This window comes from Odontesthes bonariensis, chromosome 15 (genome assembly GCF_027942865.1).
Source record: "Odontesthes bonariensis isolate fOdoBon6 chromosome 15, fOdoBon6.hap1, whole genome shotgun sequence".
NCBI classification, from domain to species: Eukaryota; Metazoa; Chordata; class Actinopteri; order Atheriniformes; family Atherinopsidae; genus Odontesthes; species Odontesthes bonariensis.
Window position 1 is genome coordinate 37049952 of NC_134520.1, and position 24236 is coordinate 37074187.

Consider the following 24236-nt stretch of genomic DNA (forward strand, 5'->3'; position numbering starts at 1 on the left):
TTCCTGTCTGTTTTATTCATATTTATATTAAAAAAACATTTAGTTTTAATGTGTTTCAGTGGGTCCTAAAGTGTTCTTTGGGTTCTGGCCCCCTGGCATACACCAACAGATACAACATCTGGGCCTCCTCCTCTGTGAGGATCACCTGGATGGCCACGTAGGCCGGGTCGATGCTCCTCCCGCTGCGCTGGATCCGGATCTGAAGCGTTCCCGCCGTCTCACAGGTTCTGTAGCAGCTCGCCGACAGCTCCACCCGAGACCAGGACAGCTGCAGTCTGCAGGAGACACAGGAAACAGCGGCGGGTTTGGACTGGAGGTTCGGTTCTCTGATCAGAACCAACAGCTGGATGCAGCAGAACCTTACGTCTGAGGCGGGCCGCTGTTCCCCGCCGGGTCGCTGAGGCGGAACTGGAAGCTGTCGGCCGTCACCTCCACATCGGCCGGGAGGACGAAGAGCACGGCCCGCTGATCCAGGTCCAGCTGGGTGAACCGGCCCCTGATGGAGGCTCCTGCAGGACCAGAGAAATCAGCTCTAACTTCTTCTTCTGGTAAAAAACTTATACAAGTATGAGAAAAAAATGTATTACAAGTTTTAGAAATGTGTATGTTTAATTATGCAAATTATGCATTATCTCATTAAATATGCGCACATTTGCATATATTTCCAGAAGATAGATCTGAACATGTGATAAAGCCAGGTGCAAAATTCTTTTTTCATTTTGTTTACACACAAAATGAAAAGAAAATTATGGAGGGATTTCAGGATATCTGCTTTCATTTCCTAGGAAATCAAAATATACTGTCCATAGCCTAAAAAAACATTGATTTTCGCATTATTTATATTATTTATATTTATATTATTTATATTATAATGTCACATAAATCAGGCCAGGAATGATTTATCAACAAATCCTTCTGTAAACATCTTCAGAATACTGCTAAGTGTATAACTGGAAAGTTTGGTGTTAGTAGGTGCTCCATAGGCCGAGATATTGATACTGGAAAAATACAAAAAACTGATTTTGAGAAAACGGCATTTAAAGATTTAAATAGGGGAATTTAATACATTTGTATTAGAAACAATTGCTCAAAATCAGAATAAATGCTCAGGCCCTTAGTAATACTAATATTAAATAAAATAATGTTATTAAGGCGAGACACTACAGGTGAATAGGGTAATATTTTAAAATAATAGATATCACCATGAAACTTCCTCAGTTGATTACTTATACAAGTATGAGAAAAAAATGTATTACAAGTTTTAGAAATTTGTATGTTTAATTATGCAAATTAGGCATTATCTCATTAAATATGCGCACATTTGCATATATTTCCAGAAGATAGATCTGAACATATGATAAAGCCAGGTGCAAAATTCTTTTTTCATTTTGTTTACATACAAAATGAAAAGGAAATTACAGAGGGATTTCAGGATATCTGCTTTCATTTCCTAGGAAATCAAAATATACTGTCCATAGCCTAAAAAACATTGATTTTTCGCCATATTTTTTTATTATAATGTCACATAAATCAGGCCAGGAATGATTTATCAACAAATCCTTCTGTAAATATCTTCAGAATACTGCTAAGTGTATAACTGGAAAGTTTGGTGTTAGTAGGTGCTCCATAGGCTGAGATATTGATACTGGAAAAATACAAAAAACTGATTTTGAGAAAACGGCATTTAAAGATTTAAATAGAGGAATTTAATACATTTGTATTGGAAACAATTGCTCAAAAACAGAATAAATGCTCAGGCCCTTAGTAATACTAATATTGGATAAAGTAATCTTATGAATAAAGAACACGGCAGCTTTACAGCGAGCTGAAGGAAACCTCCCGGTGGGATCACCTGTGGCGGCGTTCTCCAGGTAGCCGAAGGACGGAGGTCTGCTGATGGAGAACTGCAGCTGCTCCGCGGGGCTGTCGGGGTCGGACGCCTGCAGGTGTCGGCTGGTGATAAAGATGCCGGAACGCCCGGCGCCCAGATCCACCACGGAGCTGGGAGTCTGCAGGGTGGTCAGACTGGGCGGGAACCGGTCCACCCGATCCACCTGAGCACAGCAGGAGATTCATTCCTTCACCTAACTCTGAGCTGATAAGCATTCAGGCAGGAAAAAGGCTCCTAACTCAAGGGATGAACCAGTGTTGTGTCCAACTTATCATTTGTTCCCTTTTCTTTAGCTGCATCTGTGAAAAACAGCTTCATAGTTTCAACTTTTTTCTACATTTACATTTAAAACTGCTTTCAGTTACCAAAAGAGTCAAATTAATATAAGAAATTCAGTTTAAAAAAAATCCTAATCCCAAAATAATGAAAGTTATCACGTCTAAAAGTAGAAAAGTAGGAAAAAAAAACTACAATAATAAGAATTATATGTTATTCAACATCAAGAAAAAGTAAATAAGATTCAATGTAAAGCTTAAAAAAGGAATATAAGATATAATCTAATGACTAATTATGGAACAATTCATATAAATGAAATGATTAAACTGTTTTATGCCAGCAGAAATGAATAATCTAGAAGCTCTTTGTGGGTTTTAGACTGGAATTAAGATTTGTTCCCATTTCTTTAGCTGCATGTGTGAAAAACAGCAAAGATAACACAGTGTGACAGACAGAAAACGTTTCAGTGAATCATCTGCTTCCTGTTTTTATATAAAACATAAAGAAATAAAGCTGAACAGGACCGTTTCATAATTATGTAAATATAAAAAAACAAAGAAACAGCCAATAAATCTTACTTTTTTACCTCAGTGTAAAATCTGTACATATTTCAGAGTAAACAGAGCAGTTTCTGTGTGCTTATTTGCAGAATAAAAGATAAAGCTTTGTGCAGGAGGATGAACAACCAGCAGGCTGCAGTTCAGCTGGCAGCCACTGGGTGTCACTAACATCACATGTTGGAGAGAATCTGGAGCCCAGCGATCGGATGTTTGTCCTCACAGAGCTGCTCTTCTTCTTCTGTCATTCAGCTTCATAAAACTGTTTCTTCTTCTCTACTTTTAATCATTAAATAGAATTAAAAGCTTTCTGTGTCTAATTGATGATTCAGTCAGTTCAGGGAGTTAATAATCATCTGTTAAATAGAGGAAAACTCCTGGCTGGAATCACAGCTGCTGGAAGATGTTCAATTAGATTTTTATTTTGTAAGAAAAACAAATGTGTAAAACAGATCTACAAATCTGTAATTACATTGTTTAGCAATATTTTTGTCAGAAGAGGAAAAAAACATATATAATATATAAAATATATATAAATACTTTTAATTCATGAGCAGCAAACTGAGTCTGAGTTCAGATTTAAGGTGGAAACTGAAGAAAAGGCTCCATTAAAGGCTCCGTCCTGCAGAGCAGATCCGTTCCTGCTGAACTACAAAGATGGAGCCTGATCTGAACCGATTCAACCTGTGATCTGAACAGATTCCACCTGTGAACTGAACTGATTCCACCTGTGATCTGAACAGATTCCACCTGTGAACTGAACTGATTCCACCTGTGATCTGAACAGATTCCACCTGTGATCTGAACTGATTCCACCTGTGAACTGAACAGATTCCACCTGTGAACTGAACTGATTCCACCTGTGAACTGAACTGATTCCACCTGCGATCTGAACTGATTCCACCTCTGATTTGAACTGATTCCGCCTGTGATCTGAACTAATTCCACCTGTGATCTGAACTGATTCCACCTCTGATTTGAACTGATTCCACCTGTGATCTGAACTGATTCCACCTGTGATTTGAACAGATGGGGGGGTTGTATGTTTGTGGCTCACCTGGATGTCGAACACTGCAGGCTCCTCCCTCAGCTGTCCAAACTCCAGGTATCCTTTGTTGTTTCCGTCACTCGGCAGGAAGTAGAATCTGTCGATCTCTGCCGGGCTGCCCGGGTCGTGCCGGTAAGCCAGGTTTAGGGCGTCCACGTCGGCCTGGGAGAAGCTGGGTGGCGAGGTCAGTGGCACTCCTCCCAGCAGAAGCTTACCGTATCGTGGCGGCTGAGTGACGGTGTAGCTGAGGTTGGCTGTGGCGGTGTCGGGGTCCGTGAGCTGCAGCCGCTCAGCGGTGATGGCCGCGGTCGAGCCGTCCTCCACCCGGAGGCCGCCGTTGATGTTCAGCGTCGGTGGGATGCGGTCGCCACGCTCGATGGTGAAATGGAGGCTGCCACTTCGGGACAACTCACCATTCGTGACGACAAAACTGAGGATATGAAAACACGCCGAGTTAGAGGGAGTTTGTGTTCCAGCCGAGGCTGCAGCGCCCCCTGCTGAGTGGACGCGGTTATATTACAAAGACTACACAAGGGTGTAATAATGGTGTTGACATTGGTGGGGACATAATTTGACACTCCACCACCACCTAAAGGCCTGTTTATGGTCGGAAACCAGGTCGTCTGCGTGTGTCGCAGTTAACGCAGACATGCCCCCCCCTTACGCAGACACTCTGGTGCACCTCCCCAAAACTGTAACTGACCGCAGACAGTGCCGCAGATATCGCCGCAGGAGGAGAGAAAGGAGGCCTCTGATTGGTCAACTCTACATCCGCTCTACACTATGCGTATTTCCGGTTTGCTAACCGGCTAACGGTAACGCTAACCGTGCTAACCGTGCTAACCGTGACGATTCTTTCGCCTCTCTGCCAGCTCCAGTAGTAGCAATATTTCTTCTATTTCTAGATCGATCAGCTGCATCTCAATCAAAGTGCGCATTCGTCCAGTCGCCATTGTTGTTGAATGACCTCCGTAACCGGAAGAGAAACACGCCACCCACCACACCCACAATCCTAGCTTGTTGGTGATAGTCCCTCTTGCGTTGTGGCGTGGGATCAACATAGCGCAGACCGCGCTTCAAAAGTGGGCATAAATCAAAAATAACTGCGTCGTGTCTGCGACACACTGCTGCGAGAGTATACACGGCCCTTAAGGTTGAGGGACACCTCATTTGTGTGGGGGGTCTGGGGGTCCTTACCCAAAAAATTTTGTATTTCTTAGATGCAATTAAAACTTTGGCCAGGAGACGCAGCTGGAAGAAACTAGTCCTGACAACATTGTTCATTTGTTCGTCCGACCAATTTAGAGACGCAGCAGTTTATATTCATTAAATTTCATGTTGATTAATCCTGATAATCTTAAAACTAAAGATAAACACACAGCATGATTATCATTTGAACTGATTTGCAGATTCTTCTTCCACATTGAGACTGTTGCCTCTTTTTTTGCTCCAAAAACTAAAATTCATAAAACTTTGTCACACACTGGAAAAAAATGCCCCTCCAAAAATAAGTAAAAAACAACAAATAAAATGTGTTTTTGCTTGAAATAAGCAAAAAAATCTGCCAATGGAACTAGTGAAAATCGGCTTGTCAAGATTTCTTGAAATAAAATGTGATATTTAGGACTTTTGAGTTAAAAGTGATCTTAAAATTAGCTTAAAAACCTCTTCAAATGTTAAAAAAAAAAAAAGCTTAGATGCAATTTCCTGCATTTTAACCAATTCTGGGGTGAATAATGGCAAATCCCATCTGATTCACAGCCCATTTTTTTAATGAAAACCATAATGGCAAGATTGAGAATTGATTTTTTTATGCAAGTGACTCAAGTTTCTGGTGACTTCAACATCATCACAGGCCCAGGCAGACACTGCCACAGTAAGATGTTTTATTATTACACGTGTTTCTGAAAGTTCAGGATCTGTAAGTTGATGAGTTTGGGTGCATTTTGTATAAAATATTAACTGGTGAAGTTTTGAAAGTGCACACTGCAAATATAAGTGTGAAAAGTGCGAACAATAAAAGTGGAAATGTACAATTTTTGAAAAATGTAGGCGGATGACTACTTAGCATTAGCAACAAGCATTTATTAGCTCTGCACAGTTCCCACAAAAATAAAACACCAGCAGTCAAAAGATTAAGGTCCAGCAAACATTTATTAAAAATAAAGACATAAACTGTCACATGAAAAACACTTTTTCCTGAAAAACTATTAAGTTTGTAGCTTTCAGCCTATTAACTAGCCAAATCTTGTATGAATGAGCCAAATGCACGGCGCCTCCGGTCATTGAGGCAGACAAACTGCTGGCATATTTGTTTTATGCTAATGCTATCCAACCTGTCCTGGTGGATATGGCAGACAGCAGCATGTTGTCCTGAGCCATGTTTTCAACCTCCTCAGAGCTGAAACTTTGCTCAGCCTCTGTTGACGAGATGTTTCACCGCTTAGCAACCAACCTAGCAACAACAAGCCAGGCATAGCGCAGAGTGGTGTATTACTTTAATAGCTCTGGCATAGTGCTATAGAAGGTGAGCCAATCACAGAGAGCGAGGCTGTCCCCACCAATGACACGCCGTCTTTGATAGAAGGAACTGCGGAAGGGGAAAATTAACCCTTTGTTTCCCGAACGCTGTGCAATTTCCCATTCAAAATTGTTATGGACATTTTAAACTTATCCACATATTGGTATGGACACGTCCATACGCAATTTTACGCCCGTGACTGTACAGCTCTCACACACTGTGGTGGAGCCGGTGTGTGTGTTCTGCAGCCCTCTGCCAACACAATCTGCCTCTCAGCCCTGCAGCTGACAAACTGCCCCAGGCCTCCACACAGCCCTGGTGTAACATCTGGCTGCAGTGTCATCCATGTTTGCTCAGGGACGCCGCTCTTATTCTCTTAATAATGCACATTAATCATCCGCTGTCACGGCAACACAGACGTGACCGATGCACAGGTGTGTTCTCTGATGTGAACACCTGAGTCCTGACGCCCTCACACAAGCTCAGCTCAGAAGCTGCGATATCGATCCGATCGATCATCGACAAACATGAACAAACTGTTCATGTAAACACACCAGAGTGAGTCGTGGAGTTCCTCAGGGTTCTGTGCTCGGACCGATTCTCTTCACTTTGTACATGCTTCCATCAGGTAATGTGGATGATATTGTTTTGTGTGGTTCATCCATTTGTATTTCGATGTTCGTGTTTATTTTACCTTTGTGACATGACCGGGATTTTATTTTGAAGGGATGTCACCAGAACGGAAAAGGCAAAAAAAAAAAGAAAAAAGGGAAATTAGAGGAGTAAAAGTAAAGGAAAACTTTTGGACTATCTACCGTTCTCAGTGTGGGTTTCGACATTTTGTATATGTTCAGCACCCGGTTGAGTTATTTTTGCTGACCTTTTGCCAGGATTAAAAATGAGCATAACGCACACGTTAGCTAGCGCGATGCTAAGTGTTAGCGCTTGTTGATCGAGCGATAGAGCATTTCTTTAGCCTGCTATGCAATTCTGATTTCTAATGTTAATTATTATGGTTAAAGTTGTGTAATAACATAGACTGTATAAAAGTCTAATAGCCGTAATTTGTTTGGTTCGGGCTATACGTGTCTCTGTTTTGTGTGATTTCATGTAAGCCTACAAATAATTATTCTGGTCTTAAAAGTCTTAAAACAGGATTAAAAAAAAGGAGACATTAATGATTGGAATGGTTAATAATTATTTCAGTCATTCATTAAAAATTCATCATTTTAGTTTCATTAAACTATGGTTGAAATGGTTTAAAATTTACAACACAAGGAATTTGTGAAAAGTCATCATACGGTGGAAAAGGTGGAAAATGTTAACATAAAATAAAACCCATGTGATCCATCAGTATGAGAGTAAGACCATCATTTAACCGGGGATGCTACAGGTAACATTATTAGACAGCATGGCATAAAGTTCCACCGCTATGCTGATGATACTCAGCTGTACTTATCTATGAAACCAGATGAACCCAATAGGTTGGTCAGACTACAAGCATGTCTTAAAGACATAAAGACCTGGATGACTCAGAACTGTCTGCTTCTAAACTAAAACTGAAGTCATTATCTTTTGACCTGAGCGCTTCAGGGAGAAACTGTTCGGTTATATAGTTACTCCAGACCAGTGATACTCACTATTTTTTTCACTAGAACCACATTGGCAGAGCAAAATCAAGGGAAGAGCCACTTTTACCACAACATACTAAAGTTCCCTTTTGCAAATATGCATTTCTACATATATAAATCCCACAAAAAAAGAAACAACACAGCCAATACATTTTCATTTCAGACCACATTCACCTTAATACTGGGATGAGTGGAAGCTGGCGTGCATGTCCTCGACTTTCTTCATGTTGTATTTGTAGTTTGTTGTTGTAATCATAGTGACACATTTAGGATGAGCATGGTTTCTGTGCTGGTTTTTGCCCTTTTTAAATGAAAAACCGATCCATTGTGCCTGCATCTCGCTCTGGCTAAAGGAGCTAGCGTGCACTGGCTAAAGATGCTAGCATGCACTGCGGTCATGTGTGACGGTGGTTTAATTATGGCGCGGGCTGCGTTGCCAGGTTTAACAGAGCCCCCTTTAGAAAACACCATTAAGCCTTAATTAATACTTAATAAAAATACTTAATACTACAAAAACGCAAACTTAATAAAAATACCTAATACTGTGCAGTATTCGCTGTATGTTATTTGAAAAAATGTATTGTCATTGTTACCATAAGGTTATAAGCTACTGTGCGAGTGCGAGCTGCCAGTTAGAGCTTGAGGAGTATCTCTGCTCTAGATGGTATTTCCTCGGCTTCTGGGCCTACAGTGAGGAACCTTGGAGTTATTTCTGACCAGGATCTGTCCTCTGACTCGCATATAAAACAGGTTTCTAGGACTGCCTTCTTCCACCTTCGTAATATTGTTCAAATCAGGACCATCCTGTCTCAGAGTGATGCAGAAAAACTGCTCCATGCATCTGTTACTTCAGGATTGGACTGCTGTAATTCTTTATTATTGGGCTGTCCCACATATTCTCTGAGAAGCCTCCAGCTGATCCAAAATGCTGCAGCCAGAGTTCTGATGCGATCCGGTTGCTCTCTGATTGGCAGCCTGTCTCGGCTTGGCTGTGATCTGATGAGTGTTCTGCAGCCAGACAGCCAGCCGTTCTGGGCAGCTCAGGTCTGGGTGACAAACCCGGGTCTGCACACACCAACACACCCCCCCTCCTTAAAAAACCCCGCCGCTGCCAAATTGGCTGGAAAAGCAGATCAACATACTGCAGCAGAGAAAGCCTGTCGTCTCCTGACGCCGAGCTTTTTTCTCTCTCGTCTCGGTGCCCAGTTTTGTTTTGTCGGCCAAATGTTGTGTGTGACAGTTTTTAGGGGACAGAAATATGCTCCTCTCACAATGTGCAGCCGGATAATTTGCCGTTTATTCTCCTGATGTGCGCAGAGTTTCATGCTGTGCTGCAAAATAATTCCAGTTAAGTGACAGTCAGAGAGGTCAGCAGCTTCCATCACACCTGGGCTACACCTGTTCACCTCCACACAGGCTCAGCTTTATACTCATTACTGTTAGTATTATTATAATCCTGTGTTTTTTGGATATCTTTATCTAATTTCATTACATTTTTATGTTTTTGTGTTGGACTTAATTTAAATGTTCTTTATTTAAACAGACGATCCTTACGATGCACCAAAGTGCTTCACAGCAGGTAATAAATAAAGAGAAGAAGAAGTAAAAACAAATAAAAACAATAAAAGAACAGTAAAAGCAATAAAATACAACAAAATTGATAAAGATAAAATAAGATAAAAGTGTCATCATACTACTGGGTATTAAAAGTGATCCTAAATAAGTAGGTTTTTATTCATTTATTTATTTATTTATTTATTTATTTATTATTAATTTTTCCAAAATAATTAACTCTTAAACAAAAGCATCAATCTTATGACTTATTTATGGAATTATTTTAATAAAATGTTTATTTTTATTAGGGCTGGGCGAGTTAACTTGTTAATTATCTGACGCTGGTAAATATTTTATTGCACATTAACGGAGGTTTTATTATTTATTTTATTATTGTAAAAGTGTGTTGCTCACAGGCTTTTATTTTGTAAAAGTGTGTTGCTCACAGGCTTTTATTTTGTAAAAGTCTGCTGCTCACAGGCTTTTATTTTGTAAAAGTCTGCTGCTCACAGGCTTTTATTTTGTAAAAGTCTGTTGCTCACAGGCTTTTATTTTGTAAAAGTCTGCTGCTCACAGGCTTTTATTTTGTAAAAGTCTGTTGCTCACAGGCTTTTATTTTGTAAAAGTCTGTTGCTGTGGAACCGGAAAAGAAAGTAATCGGCGGATCCACCAAACATGGAGAAGGGTACGGAACTTTTACTCTGCCATTTTCATGTTAAAGTTCTTCCAGACGGCGGAGTCGACAGAACCAAAGTCATCTGTAAACACTGCCAAGTTGAATTGTCTTCTCAGCGTAGTAGTTCCAGTCTAAAATATCACTTAAAGGCAAAACACACAACTGATAGCAGCAAGTCATTCAAGGAAACAGACAGTGGAGCGAGGCTTCTACATAAAAACTACAGAAAGATGCTGATGTTAAAAGTGTGTTTGCACAACAAATGTTATGGCACTTTCATTCATATGGCAGCACATTTAAAATAAAGCTAAATGCTAAAAGCTATACGCTACTTTTGGATTCATTTTTGGATTTTGCGTACAAATGCGATTAATCGTGATTAATCAGGGAAATCATGAGATTAATTAGATTAAACATTTTAATCGTTGCCCAGCCCTAGTAAAAACAAATAAAAACAATAAAAGAACAGTGAAATCAATAAAATACAACAAAATCGAATAAAATAAAATAAGATAAAATCAGATAAAAGTGTCATCATGCTACTGGGTATTAAAGCCATCCTAAATAAGCAGGTTTTTAGCCTGGATGTGAAGAGGCCCGGGTCAGAAATAAGACGCAGCTGGACGGGGGGCTTATTCCAGAGCCTGGGGGCAGCTTTGGGAAAAGGCTCGCTCACCCCAGGGTTTGTATTCTGACCTGGGCACTTCCAGCAGAAACTGATCTGCTGACCTCAGAGCTCTACCAGGACTGTTAAAAGCTCAGATAAATACGACGGGGCGAGGCCGTTAAGAGCTTTAAATACAAACATTAAGAGTTTAAAATCAGTTCTATAAAGGACAGGAAGCCGATGGAGGGAGTTAAGAACAGGAGTGATGTGCACACGTCTGTTGGTGTTGGTTAAAGACGGGCAGCAGCGTTCTGCAGCAGCTGAAGGCGGCTGAGAGAAGACTGGGAGACGCCCACATAAAGAGCATTAAAATAGTCTGACCTTGAACTTATTAGGGCACGGATGGCTTTCTCAAGGTCATGAAGACTTAAAAACATTAAAACTTTGGCAAGGAAACGGATGTTCGTTTGTTTGTCCGACCAATTTAGAGACGCAGCAGTTTATATTCATTAAATTTCATGTAGATTAATCCTGATAATCTTAAAACTAAAGATAAACACACAGCATGAATATCATTTGGACTGATTTGCAGATTCTTCTTCCACATTGTAACTGTTGCCTCTTTTTTTGCTCCAAAAACTAAAATTCATAAAACTTTGTCACACATCTGCGTCGACTGTGCGGGACTTTTGATTGTACACCCCGAGTAAAACTGTCTGTGAGTCTAAAATTAAACCAGCACTTTCACCGTCTCTGACAGGTACAGGTGAAGAGCAGAGGTCCCGACACAGAGCCCTGCGGTACACCTCAGGAACGTCTCTTATCCCAGATTCCAGCTCTGCTTCAGGCCTTAAACAGACCTGAGGTCAGCATCAGAGGTGCGTCTTTTCTCACCTGAAGGAGTCGGCTTCCGCGTCGTGGCTGTTGTCGTGGGTGTAGCACACGCGATGCGCGGCCACGTCCAGCTGCGTGAAGCCGCCCAGCGGCACGCCCGGCCGCTGAACGGCGTGCACGAGGCCGCATCGAGGGGGGATCGTCAACGTGTAGACCAGCTGCTCAGGCTGCCCGGCCGAGTCCGACGCCAACAGGATGTCCGTGTTCAGGACCACCCGCTGACCCTCCCTCAGGGTTACCGCCTTGCTCAGCAGCACTATGTCACCTGGAGAAAGCAGACTGTGAGGTTTCTGAAGGCATGAAGCAGTGACGACAAGTTAGAGAGTAAGAAGTTCAATGTGGAGAACCGAGAGCCGACGAAAACATGTTATTTATGGAGCTTTTTTAGAGGATCAACACCTAAAAAACTGTTTAAATCTGACGCCAGCAGGATGCTGTTTCTCAGGTTGACCTTTCCTCAGGTGCGCTGCCTTGCTCAGCAGCACTATGTCACCTGGAGGCAGTAGGTGGAGGGATGAAGCTGTGACTGCGGAGGAAAACATGTCATTGTTGGAGCTTTTTTAGAGGATAAACACCTAAAAATGAGTTTAAATCTGCCATAAATCAGTAAAGACTGTTCTTAAATCAGTCCAAAATCTGGTGAAAATGTTATTTTTGGAGCTTTTCTAGAGGATAAACACCTAAAAAACAGTTTCTCGGGATGCTGTTTCTCAGAATGACCTTTCTGCAGGTGCGCTGCCTTGCTCAGCAGCACTATGTCAACTAGAGGCAGTCAGACTGTGAGGTTTCTGAAGGCATGAAGCAGTGACTTTTAGTTAGTTCAATGTGGAGAACCGAGAGCCGACGAAAACATGTTATTTATGGAGCTTTTTTAGAGGATCAACACCTAAAAATGAGTTTAAATCTGACGTTTCTCAGGATGCTGTTTCTCAGGTTGACCTTTCTGCAGGTGCGCTGCCTTGCTCAGCAGCACGGTGTCACCTGGAGGCAGTAGGTGGAGGGATGGAGCTGTGACTGCGGAGGAAAACATGTCATTGTTGGAGCTTGGCAGGAGGAGCAGCACCCAGAGGAGGAGAGTGGCCGTCTGTCCACAGCTGCTGCACCTCCCCCTCCGTTAATTATTCACCGGCTGAGGAGGCCGGACGTTTCTCACCTCTGCTCCTCCAGGATCGGTGGGCCCCGAGCCAGAAGGGCCGGGGCCCACCGATCCGTGTTCACCCGACTGGTAAAGCCGGCAGGAAGGGGGCGCTAAATAATGTATGACCCCCGGCCGGCCAGAGGAGCAGAGGTGTGTGAACGCGCTTCTTACTGTCAGCACGGGAAGAGCTTCCAACTTCGCTCTGAGATCACATCAATCTGAGAGTTTATATCTGGTTCTGAGGTTTAGATCTGGTTCTGACTCTGGTTCTGACTCTGGTTCTGACTCTGGTTCTGACTCTGGTTTATATATCTGGTGCTACGTGTCTCTGTGGGTCCTCAGTATCTTTTACTCTCAGTTAACGAGGGACCTTAACGAGGTTGGGCGCTGTGCAACGAGGTTGAGCGGTGCGTAACAAGGTTGGGGGTTGCGTAACGAGGTTGTGTGTAACGAGGTCGTGCGTAACGAGGTTGGGTGGTGTGTAACGAGGTTGGGTGGTGTGTAACGAGGTTGGGTGGTGTGTAACGAGGTTGTGTGTAACGCGGTTGGGTGGTGTGTAACGAGGTTGGGTGGTGTGTAACGAGGTTGGGTGGTGTGTAACGAGGTTGGGTGGTGTGTAACGGGGTTGGGTGGTGTGTAACGAGGTTGGGTGGTGTGTAACGAGGTTGGGTGGTGTGTAACGGGGTTGGGTGGTGTGTAACGAGGTTGGGTGGTGTGTAACGAGGTTGGGTGGTGTGTAACGGGGTTGGGTGGTGTGTAACGAGGTTGGGTGGTGGGTAACGGGGTTGGGTGGTGTGTAACGGGGCTGGGTGGTGTGTAACGAGGTTGGGTGGTGTGTAACGAGGTTGTGTGTAACGAGGTTGAGTGATGTGTAACGAGGTTGGGTGGTGTGTCACGAGGTTGTGTGTAATGAGGTTGGGTGGTGTGTAACGAGGTTGGGTGGTGTGTAACGAGGTTGTGTGTAACGAGGTTGAGTGATGTGTAACGAGGTTGGGTGGTGTGTCACGAGGTTGTGTGTAACGAGGTTGGGTGGTGGGTAACGGGGTTGGGTGGTGTGTAACGGGGCTGGGTGGTGTGTAACGAGGTTGTGTGGTGTGTAACGAGGTTGTGTGGTGTGTAACGAGGTTGGGTGGTGTGTAACGAGGTTGGGTGGTGTGTAACGAGGTTGTGTGTAACGAGGTTGAGTGATGTGTAACGAGGTTGGGTGGTGTGTAACGAGGTTGTGTGTAACGAGGTTGGGTGGTGTGTAACGGGGTTGGGTGGTGTGTAACGAGGTTGGGTGGTGTGTAACGAGGTTGTGTGTAACGAGGTTGGGTGGTGTGTAACGAGGTTGTGTGGTGTGTAATGAGGTTGGGTTGTGTGTAACGAGGTTGTGTGTAACAAGGTTGAGTGATGTGTAACGAGGTTGGGTGGTGTGTAACGAGGTTGTGTGTAACGAGGTTGGGTGGTGTGTAACGGGGTTGGGTGGTGTGTAACGAGGTTGGGTGGTGTGTAACGGGGTTGGGTGGTGTGTAACGAGGTTGGGTGGTGGGTAACGGGGTTGGGTGGTGTGTAACGCGGTTGGGTGGTGTGTAACAAGGTTGTGTGTAACAAGGTTGGGTGGTGTGTAACGAGGTTGTGTGGTGTGTAATGAGGTTGGGTTGTGTGTAACGAGGTTGTGTGTAACAAGGTTGAGTGATGTGTAACGAGGTTGGGTGGTGTGTAACGAGGTTGTGTGTAACGAGGTTGGGTGGTGTGTAACGAGGTTGGGTGGTGTGTAACGGGGTTGGGTGGTGTGTAACGAGGTTGGGTGGTGGGTAACGGGGTTGGGTGGTGTGTAACGCGGTTGGGTGGTGTGTAACAAGGTTGTGTGTAACAAGGTTGGGTGGTGTGTAACGGGGTTGGGTGGTGTGTAACGAGGTTGGGTGGTGTGTAACGAGGTTGGGTGGTGTGTAACGCGGTTGTGTGTAACAAGGTTGGGTGGTGTGTAACGGGGTTGGGTGGTGTGTAACGAGGTTGGGTGGTGGGTAACGGGGTTGGGTGGTGTGTAACGCGGTTGGGTGGTGTGTCACGAGGTTGGGTGGTGTGTAACAAGGTCGGGTGGTGTGTAACGAGGTTGGGTGGTGTGTAACGAGGTTGGGTGGTGTGTAACGAGGTTGAGTGATGTGTAACGCGGTTGGGTGGTGTGTCACGAGGTTGGGTGGTGTGTAACGAGGTTGGGTGATGTGTAACGAGGTTGGGTGGTGTGTAACGAGGTTGGGTGATGTGTAACGAGGTTGTGTGTAACGAGGTTGGGTGGTGTGTAACGAGGTTGGGTGATGTGTAACGAGGTTGTGTGTAACGAGGTTGGGTGGTGTGTAACGAGGTTGGGTGATGTGTAACGAGGTTGGGTGGTGTGTAACGGGGTTGGGTGGTGTGTAACAAGGTTGGGTGGTGTGTAACGAGGTTGGGTGGTGTGTAACGAGGTTGTGTGTAACGAGGTTGGGTGGTGTGTAACGAGGTTGGGTGGTGTGTAACGGGGTTGGGTGGTGTGTAACGAGGTTGGGTGGTGTGTAACGAGGTTGGGTGGTGTGTAACGAGGTTGGGTGGTGTGTAACGGGGTTGGGTGGTGTGTAACGAGGTTGGGTGGTGTGTAACGGGGTTGGGTGGTGTGTAACGAGGTTGGGTGGTGTGTAACGGGGTTGGGTGGTGTGTAACGAGGTTGGGTGGTGTGTAACGGGGTTGGGTGGTGTGTAACGAGGTTGGGTGGTGTGTAACGAGGTTGGGTGGTGTGTAATGGGTTTGGGTGGTGTGTAACGAGGTTGGGTGGTGTGTAACGGGGTTGGGTGGTGTGTAACGAGGTTGGATGGTGTGTAACGAGGTTGGGTGGTGTGTAACGAGGTTGTGTGTAACGAGGTTGGGTGGTGTGTAACGGGGTTGGGTGGTGTGTAACGAGGTTGTGTGTAACGAGGTTGGGTGGTGTGTAACGAGGTTGGGTGGGGTGTAACAGGGTTGGGTGGTGTGTAACGAGGTTGGGTGGTGTGTAACGAGGTTGTGTGTAACGAGGTTGGGTGGTGTGTAACGGGGTTGGGTGGTGTGTAACGAGGTTGTGTGTAACGAGGTTGGGTGGTGTGTAACGGGGTTGGGTGGTGTGTAACAGGGTTGGGTGGTGTGTAACGAGGTTGGGTGGTGTGTAACAGGGTTGGGTGGTGTGTAACAGGGTTGGGTGGTGTGTAACGAGGTTGGGTGGTGTGTAACAGGGTTGGGTGGTGTGTAACGAGGTTGCAGTGCACGTCTGACCTTTGTGCACGGTGCGGATGGAGATAAAGAAGCTCTGAGCCGGACCCTCGTTGTCCCCGTCGCTGAGGGTGAAGCGGAAGCTGTCGTGCCCTCTGAAGCCGGTGGCGTTGGCAGCGGCGGCGTGCTGGTACCACAGCCGGTTCATCTCCACGTCCTCCTGAGTGAAGTTCTGAGCAGGCGTCAGTTCGGTCCATCCCGACTCGGCCTGCGGCACCGATGGAAAACATGAAGAACGAGGCCCTGCTGGTCATACTCGTCAGAATATGAGCAAACAGAAGTATCAGTTCCAGCTCTGTTACCTTCAGCTGCAGCTTTCCAAACCTAGGTGCAGCATTCAGGAAGTAGAACACCTGGTTTGGGGGCGTGTCCAGGTCCTCCGCCTCCAGAGCCACGCTGGAGATCACTCTGCGCTCACCAGAGGCCACGTCCAGCCCGCCGTTCCTGCAACACCAACGAAGAAGAAACTGCCATCTGCATGGTGGATCAAACACGGCCAAAGTTTCCATTTTATCTTTAGTCCTAAAAGTCTTTCAGTGTCAGGAGACCTTGAATCATCTCCATGACTCCTGCAACAAGTCCAAACTCCAGGAGTTGTATCCAACTATCCTCAGCCACAAGAACATCCAGGGCTCCTACGGCCGATGGTGTGGCCCTCAAAAGGTGTCATAGCAACATCCCAAACCAGTCCGAAGCCCCTCAGAAACCAGTTCAAAACCAACCCTAAAACAACCAAAAACTGTCCAAACCGAGTCCAAAACCTGAGAAAAACCAGGTCCAGAACAGTCTAAAATAACACTTAAAACCAAGCATGAACCAGCGGAACCCTCAAAATGCAGGTTCAAAACCTGCCTCAAATCAGCAAAAACTGTTCTTAAATCAGTCCAAAATCTGCTGAAAATAACTTCCAAAACTGACCAAAAAACCAGCAGAACAACCCTCCAAATAAGGGTAAAAAACCGTCAACAAACCAGTCAAAACTGTTCTTGAATCAGCAAAAACTGTTATTAAATCAGTCTAAAATCTGATTATCGTAGATACATGCTGGGAAGATGTGTGTGAGGAGGGACATAAAATAACTAATAGCCCAATGTGGAAAGAATTCAACTGGAAGCTGAAAGTGAGATATTTTAGAACCCCCCCCATAACAAAACTAATTTGTGCTGATTAGAGACCACACACACATATGTTGGGACTGCCCAAAGTTGAAAAACTATTGGGAAGGGATTCAGAAAGAAATGTTCTCTATATTAAACATTGATCTACCTCTGACCCCACAGTTTTATATCATAGGAGCACTCGCTAAGGGAAGCTGTATCTATTACATGTCCTATTATTAACAGCTAAGAAGATGATAACTGAATTGTGGTTAAAGCCGCTCCCTCCCACAATACCCCAGTGGCAGGAGAGAGTGAAAAAGGTTTACGTGATGGAGAAGATAACAGCACACCTTCATCTCAAGATGGACATCTTCTCAACAAGATGGGGCCCTGTGAGCAAATACTTAAACCTGCCTGTGAAACATAAACAATCATAAACGCCATCCAAGTGTGATCTGGAATAATGTCAGAAACAGTCCAATGACTGTTGGAGTGTTTGCCAAACTGTCATTTCTTTGATTGTTCAGTTTATACATTTCATGATTAACATTGGAGTTTTCTTTTTCATGTAACAGAAAGAAAAAAACTAAAAGATATGTGTAAATACATATGAATACCAATAAAACTTGGTTAAAAAAATATATATGAATCAGTCCAAAATCTGGGGTAAATAACTTTCAAAACTGACCAAAAAACCAGCAGAATAACCTTCAAAATAAGGGTAAAAAACCGTCAACAAACCAGTCAAAATCTTCAGTCTTAAACAGCTTCCCGAACCAGTTCAAAACCAAATCCATAACTATCCTAAAACAATTATAAACCAGTGTAACGCCCTTAAAAACACATTAAAAGCTAAGGGTTTTAAATGACACCTAAAGCCCAAAGCAGGCGTAAAAAGGTGTTGAACCTTTAATATGTGGAACAGTTTATTTCTCCATGTGAGCTGGGCTCCGGCTGCAGAATTATCTGCATCACTGCTCCTCCTTTACTGAGTTTTTCCTGTTTGTCGTGTTGATTTTTATCCTATTTGACAGTAAAGTACAGGAGACGAACTCGTTCTAAACGAGCTTCATGAATAAATTTGACCTGCGTCTAACAGCTAAAACCTGCTGTTCATCTGGAAAACATCCTTCTGTTCAGCAGGCCTCCCCTGAAGGAGAAGCTGTTAGCTGGGACATCGGGAGGCAGGAAGTCAGTGTGCGGGCGGGTTCTTCTCCAGCGGGACGGCGCAGATCTGGGGTGGTGCTGCTGGTGTTGGTGCTGTGTGGGGGGGTCTGAACATCAGGAAACGTCTGGCTGCTTCTTCACTCGGAACTAAAACCCAGGCAGGAGGGAAGCTGCCACGTCCGTCCTGCAGGAAACGCAACAACAAGCAGGGTGGCATCTGCCAAGTCTGCGTGTTCCTTCTGCCCGGCTGGCCTTCACAGCACCAGCCCGGCCCACGCCGGCGCCCAGCCGCCCTCAGCTGATGTGGGGACAGCACGGGGGGGCGGGGCGGGGGGCCCAGTCAAGGATGCAAATTCCAAATCACTCGTTCAAATGAAAACATTCTGGGTGTGAAGGGGGGGCCACGTGCACCAGCCTCCTGCCTGCCCCGACCCGGCCCCCCGGGATCAGCAGCCTGACGGGATAACCGGCCTCAGCGCTGCTGGTGCACTGAAGAAAGTGACTTTTTGGTGAAGTAAACTCTGTTAGAGTAACTGTCATCATTTCTACCTTGTATTCTTAAGATTCAAATCAAATCAAATACAATTCTCATGTGTCTATGCATGAAATCTGCACGATATCTTTGAACTTATCTGATTTAAATTCATTTAAATGATTTTATTTGTTTCTCTTTATATTCTTTTATGTATTTTTAATGCTTCTTCCACTCCCTGCTGCAATGCTTTTATTTTATGTAAAGCACTTTGAACTGTTTGTACATGAAATGTGCTATATAAATCAATTTGATTTGATTTTGATTTGATATATAGTATATATTTTATTTTTTTATTTTTTGTTTTTGTTTTGTTTAGTTTACTTTTATCTATTCATCCATTATTTTAAATATTTATTTTTAAATTATTTTATTATATACTTTTTAAATTGTTTTATTTATTTATTTGAACAGGGACAATGCACATTAATGAACATCAGTATAAAAACAAATGTAAACATGCCGGATTATAGCTACAAAGCTAGTTTTCATCCGTAGTCCCTTTCATATTATATACTTATTATACACTATTATATTATTATTATAAACAAAAACTGTTCTTAAATCAGTCCCAAATCTGGTGAAAATAACTTCTAAAAAAGGGTTTTTCTCAGACTGGGACCTCATCACCCTGAACTGATCGGATGGTCTTATAGTCGTTTAAATGTGTCGTTTCTCTGCTTAAATCTCACTTTCATCGACTCACTTCCTCCAAACGCTTTTCTTTTAAACTCTTTGCATCTTCTCACCTGGTTTTATCTTATAATTTCACATCTTAAATCTTAATTCTTATTATAAACATATAAAGTAGATCCTTGCTATAATGAAATAGAGTAACGAGGACCCGTCCCCTTGACCTCTGACCCCGCACAGCCACACATGTCCTCACACATGCTGTGAACCAGCTTAAGGAGCTGTGAACAGCAGCCCTCTCTGCTCACATCTGTGTGTGTGTGTGAGCGGTGTTTATGTGTCTGTGTGAGGACCGGCGGGTCCCGGGTTTCAGAGGTTTCAGGTTTCAGGACCTCACAGAGGCAGCAAGCTGAGCGTGTGTGTTTGTGCACCTGAGCAGGCGGGGCTTGTTGTCGTTGACCGGCAGCACGGTGACCCGAGCCGTGGCCTCCGCGGCGTGGACGCCATCTGTCAGCCGCAGCGCCACGGCGTCCTCCAGGGTTTCCGTGTCATCGTGCATGTACACGATCTTCATGCCTGCAGGGGGGGGGGTGTAAAAGACCTTTAAACGAACCAGGAAACAGCCTGAGACCACATGGTGGTTGTTTTTCAGGGTTTTTAGGCCAGTTTTTTAACTTTCTCCTCTTCCACAACAGCACGGAGCTACGGAAGAGTATTAGGGCCAGGCATAAGAAAAAATATTTATATTTTGCCTGTCGAGAATAAATTCTCTGTGGAACCAGCTGCCAGTTTGGGAGGCAGAGCCTTCAGTTATCAGGCCCCTCTCTGAGGAACCAGCTGCCAGTTTGGGAGGCAGAGCCTTCAGTTATCAGGCCCCTCTCTGAGGAACCAGCTGCCAGTTTGGGAGGCAGAGCCTTCAGTTATCAGGCCCCTCTCTGAGGAACCAGCTGCCAGTTTGGGAGGCAGAGCCTTCAGTTATCAGGCCCCTCTCTGAGGAACCAGCTGCCAGTTTGGGAGGCAGAGCCTTCAGTTATCAGGCCCCTCTCTGTGGAACCAGCTGCCAGTTTGGGAGGCAGAGCCTTCAGTTATCAGGCCCCTCTCTGAGGAACCAGCTGCCAGTTTGGGAGGCAGAGCCTTCAGTTATCAGGCCCCTCTCTGTGGAACCAGCGGCCAGTTTGGCAGGCAGAGCCTTCAGTTATCAGGCCCCTCTCTGTGGAACCAGCTGCCAGTTTGGGAGGCAGAGCCTTCAGTTATCAGGCCCCTCTCTGTGGAACCAGCTGCCAGTTTGGGAGGCAGAGCCTTCAGTTATCAGGCCCCTCTCTACCTTTAAGACCAGGCTTAAAACTTTCCTTTCTGATAAAGCTTATAGTTAGGGATGGCTCAGGTGAGCCTGAAACATCCCATAGTTCTGCTGCTATAGGCCCAGCCTGCTGGGGGAGCTCCCATCATGCACCTCTCCATGTCCATGTGACATCATTGTTGTCATTAACTTGTTTCTCTCTCTCAGCAGGTGTTGTTGGTGTTGATTGTACCAGCTGTGGCCTACGTATCAATAAAGGTTTTACATCAATCACATGAATCTCAGGTTGTGTTCGAAACCGCCAACTTCTCCTACTACTCCTACTACCTTTAACTTGTTTTTAGTTCCCGGATGCATACTAGATTCTCCTAAATGTTGGGTATGCATCATGAGGTTACTACTTATACTCAAGCTAGCTACAACGAGGGTAGGTTCACTTCCTGTTTTCAAAACAAAAGCACCAATTGTATGGTAATGGCTTTCGCTATGATAAAAGGCAACGGGTATTTTATTTTGTGAAAATAACAGGAAGTGCGTTAGCTCACTGCGGCTAGCTTTAGTAGCGCCGAATTCGTGGGAACAAAATGGTAAACAGCCGGTATTTTGTCAGGTTTTCAACACGTTGGGGATCTAAACAACTACTTTCTCACGTGAAAATGTTTCAAATGTTGCTAAAGTTTACAGAGTTTAGAGCTTAAGAGAAATCAGCTTCAGGCCAGCTGATTTCAGCTCGGGCAGGAGCGAGATGCATTGTGGGTAAATACTCTGCATACTGTCTGATCGATGAGTATGTAGTATGGAAGTATGTAGTATGTAGTAGGCGGTTTCGAACACAGCCTCAGTTTTCCAACAGTAAGTTGTTGTGATAGCTGCTAATAGAACTCTTATACTTGTGTCTGAGGTTGTCATTTTCCTCTACTTTGGGTCTTTCAGCTCCATCTTTATCAACTCAGGAGAGTAAAGTTCTGCTCCATCAGAACTTGTGCTCCACATGTGGTAACTTCTCCCTGACACCCAGATAAAAGCAGCCCATTGGGCAGCTTTAGCTCCGGCTCAGAGGGTGGGCCTCACCTTGCCTGAGCTCAGAGGGTGGGCCTCACCTTGCCGGAGCTCAGAGGGTCGGCCTCACCTTGCCTGAGCTCAGAGGGTGGGCCTCACCTTGCCGGAGCTCAGAGGGTGGGCCTCACCTTGTCGGAGCTCAGAGGGTCGGCCTCACCTTGCCGGAGCTCAGAGGGTCGGCCTCACCTTGCCGGAGCTCAGAGGGTCGGCCTCACCTTCCCTGAGCTCAGACGGTCGGCCTCACCTTGCCGGAGCTCAGAGGGTCGGCCTCACCTTCCCTGAGCTCAGACGGTCGGCCTCACCTTCCCTGAGCTCAGACGGTCGGCCTCACCTTCCCTGAGCTCAGACGGTCGGCCTCACCTTGCCGGAGCTCAGAGGGTGGGCCTCACCTTGTCGGAGCTCAGAGGGTCGGCCTCACCTTCCCTGAGCTCAGACGGTCGGCCTCACCTTGCCTGAGCTCAGAGGGTGGGCCTCACCTTGCCGGAGCTCAGAGGGTCGGCCTCACCTTGCGGGAGCTCAGAGGGTCGGCCTCACCTTGCCGGAGCTCAGAGGGTGGGCCTCACCTTGTCGGAGCTCAGAGGGTCGGCCTCACCTTGCCGGAGCTCAGAGGGTGGGCCTCACCTTGCCGGAGCTCAGAGGGTCGGCCTCACCTTGCCTGAGCTCAGAGGGTCGGCCTCACCTTATCGGAGCTCAGAGGGTCGGCCTCACCTTGCCTGAGCTCAGAGGGTCGGCCTCACCTTGCCGGAGCTCAGAGGGTGGGCCTCACCTTGCCTGAGCTCAGAGGGTCGGCCTCACCTTATCGGAGCTCAGAGGGTCGGCCTCACCTTATCGGAGCTCAGAGGGTCGGCCTCACCTTGTCGGAGCTCAGAGGGTCGGCCTCACCTTGCCGGAGCTCAGAGGGTCGGCCTCACCTTGCCGGAGCTCAGAGGGTCGGCCTCACCTTGTCGGAGCTCAGAGGGTGGGCCTCACCTTGCCGGAGCTCAGAGGGTCGGCCTCACCTTGCCGGAGCTCAGACGGTCGGCCTCACCTTGCCGGAGCTCAGAGGGTCGGCCTCACCTTGCCGGAGCTCAGAGGGTCGGCCTCACCTTGCCGGAGCTCAGAGGGTCGGCCTCACCTTGCCTGAGCTCAGAGGGTCGGCCTCACCTTGCCGGAGCTCAGAGGGTCGGCCTCACCTTATCGGAGCTCAGAGGGTCGGCCTCACCTTGCCTGAGCTCAGAGGGTCGGCCTCACCTTGCCGGAGCTCAGAGGGTGGGCCTCACCTTGCCGGAGCTCAGAGGGTCGGCCTCACCTTGCCGGAGCTCAGAGGGTCGGCCTCACCTTATCGGAGCTCAGAGGGTCGGCCTCACCTTGCCTGAGCTCAGAGGGTCGGCCTCACCTTGCCGGAGCTCAGAGGGTGGGCCTCACCTTGCCGGAGCTCAGAGGGTCGGCCTCACCTTGCCTGAGCTCAGAGGGTGGGCCTCACCTTGCCTGAGCTCAGAGGGTCGGCCTCACCTTGCCGGAGCTCAGAGGGTCGGCCTCACCTTATCGGAGCTCAGACGGTCGGCCTCACCTTGCCGGAGCTCAGAGGGTCGGCCTCACCTTGCCTGAGCTCAGAGGGTCGGCCTCACCTTGCCTGAGCTCAGAGGGTGGGCCTCACCTTGCCGGAGCTCAGAGGGTGGGCCTCACCTTGCCGGAGCTCAGAGGGTCGGCCTCACCTTGCCGGAGCTCAGAGGGTCGGCCTCACCTTGCCGGAGCTCAGAGGGTCGGCCTCACCTTGCCGGAGCTCAGAGGGTCGGCCTCACCTTGCCTGAGCTCAGAGGGTCGGCCTCACCTTGCCGGAGCTCAGAGGGTCGGCCTCACCTTGCCTGAGCTCAGAGGGTCGGCCTCACCTTGCCGGAGCTCAGAGGGTCGGCCTCACCTTGCCTGAGCTCAGAGGGTCGGCCTCACCTTGCCGGAGCTCAGAGGGTCGGCCTCACCTTGCCTGAGCTCAGAGGGTCGGCCTCACCTTGCCGGAGCTCAGAGGGTGGGCCTCACCTTGCCGGAGCTCAGAGGGTGGGCCTCACCTTGCCGGAGCTCAGAGGGTCGGCCTCACCTTGCCGGAGCTCAGACGGTCGGCCTCACCTTGCCTGAGCTCAGAGGGTGGGCCTCACCTTGCCTGAGCTCAGAGGGTCGGCCTCACCTTGCCGGAGCTCAGAGAGTCGGCCTCACCTTGCCTGAGCTCAGAGGGTGGGCCTCACCTTGCCGGAGCTCAGAGGGTGGGCCTCACCTTGCCGGAGCTCAGAGGGTCGGCCTCACCTTGCCGGAGCTCAGACGGTCGGCCTCACCTTGCCTGAGCTCAGAGGGTGGGCCTCACCTTGCCTGAGCTCAGAGGGTGGGCCTCACCTTGCCTGAGCTCAGAGGGTCGGCCTCACCTTGCCG

The 24236-nt window shown here is 46.7% G+C and overlaps 1 protein-coding gene across 3 annotated transcripts in view; it reads right to left on the bottom strand.

Annotated features, from left to right (window-relative positions):
* frem1b (Fras1 related extracellular matrix 1b) overlaps nt 1–24236 on the bottom strand; it is a 76200-nt gene that overhangs the window by 9419 nt on the left and 42545 nt on the right. For all 3 annotated transcript variants that reach the window (XM_075486102.1, XM_075486101.1, XM_075486103.1), the window contains exons 21-28: nt 19912–20056; nt 16351–16492; nt 16052–16256; nt 11656–11920; nt 3782–4202; nt 1853–2054; nt 365–509; nt 146–275 (exon numbers count right to left, since the gene is read on the bottom strand). In XM_075486102.1, coding sequence (XP_075342217.1) covers nt 146–275; nt 365–509; nt 1853–2054; nt 3782–4202; nt 11656–11920; nt 16052–16256; nt 16351–16492; nt 19912–20056 — 1655 coding nt within the window. The remainder of the gene's footprint in view (nt 1–145; nt 276–364; nt 510–1852; nt 2055–3781; nt 4203–11655; nt 11921–16051; nt 16257–16350; nt 16493–19911; nt 20057–24236) is intronic.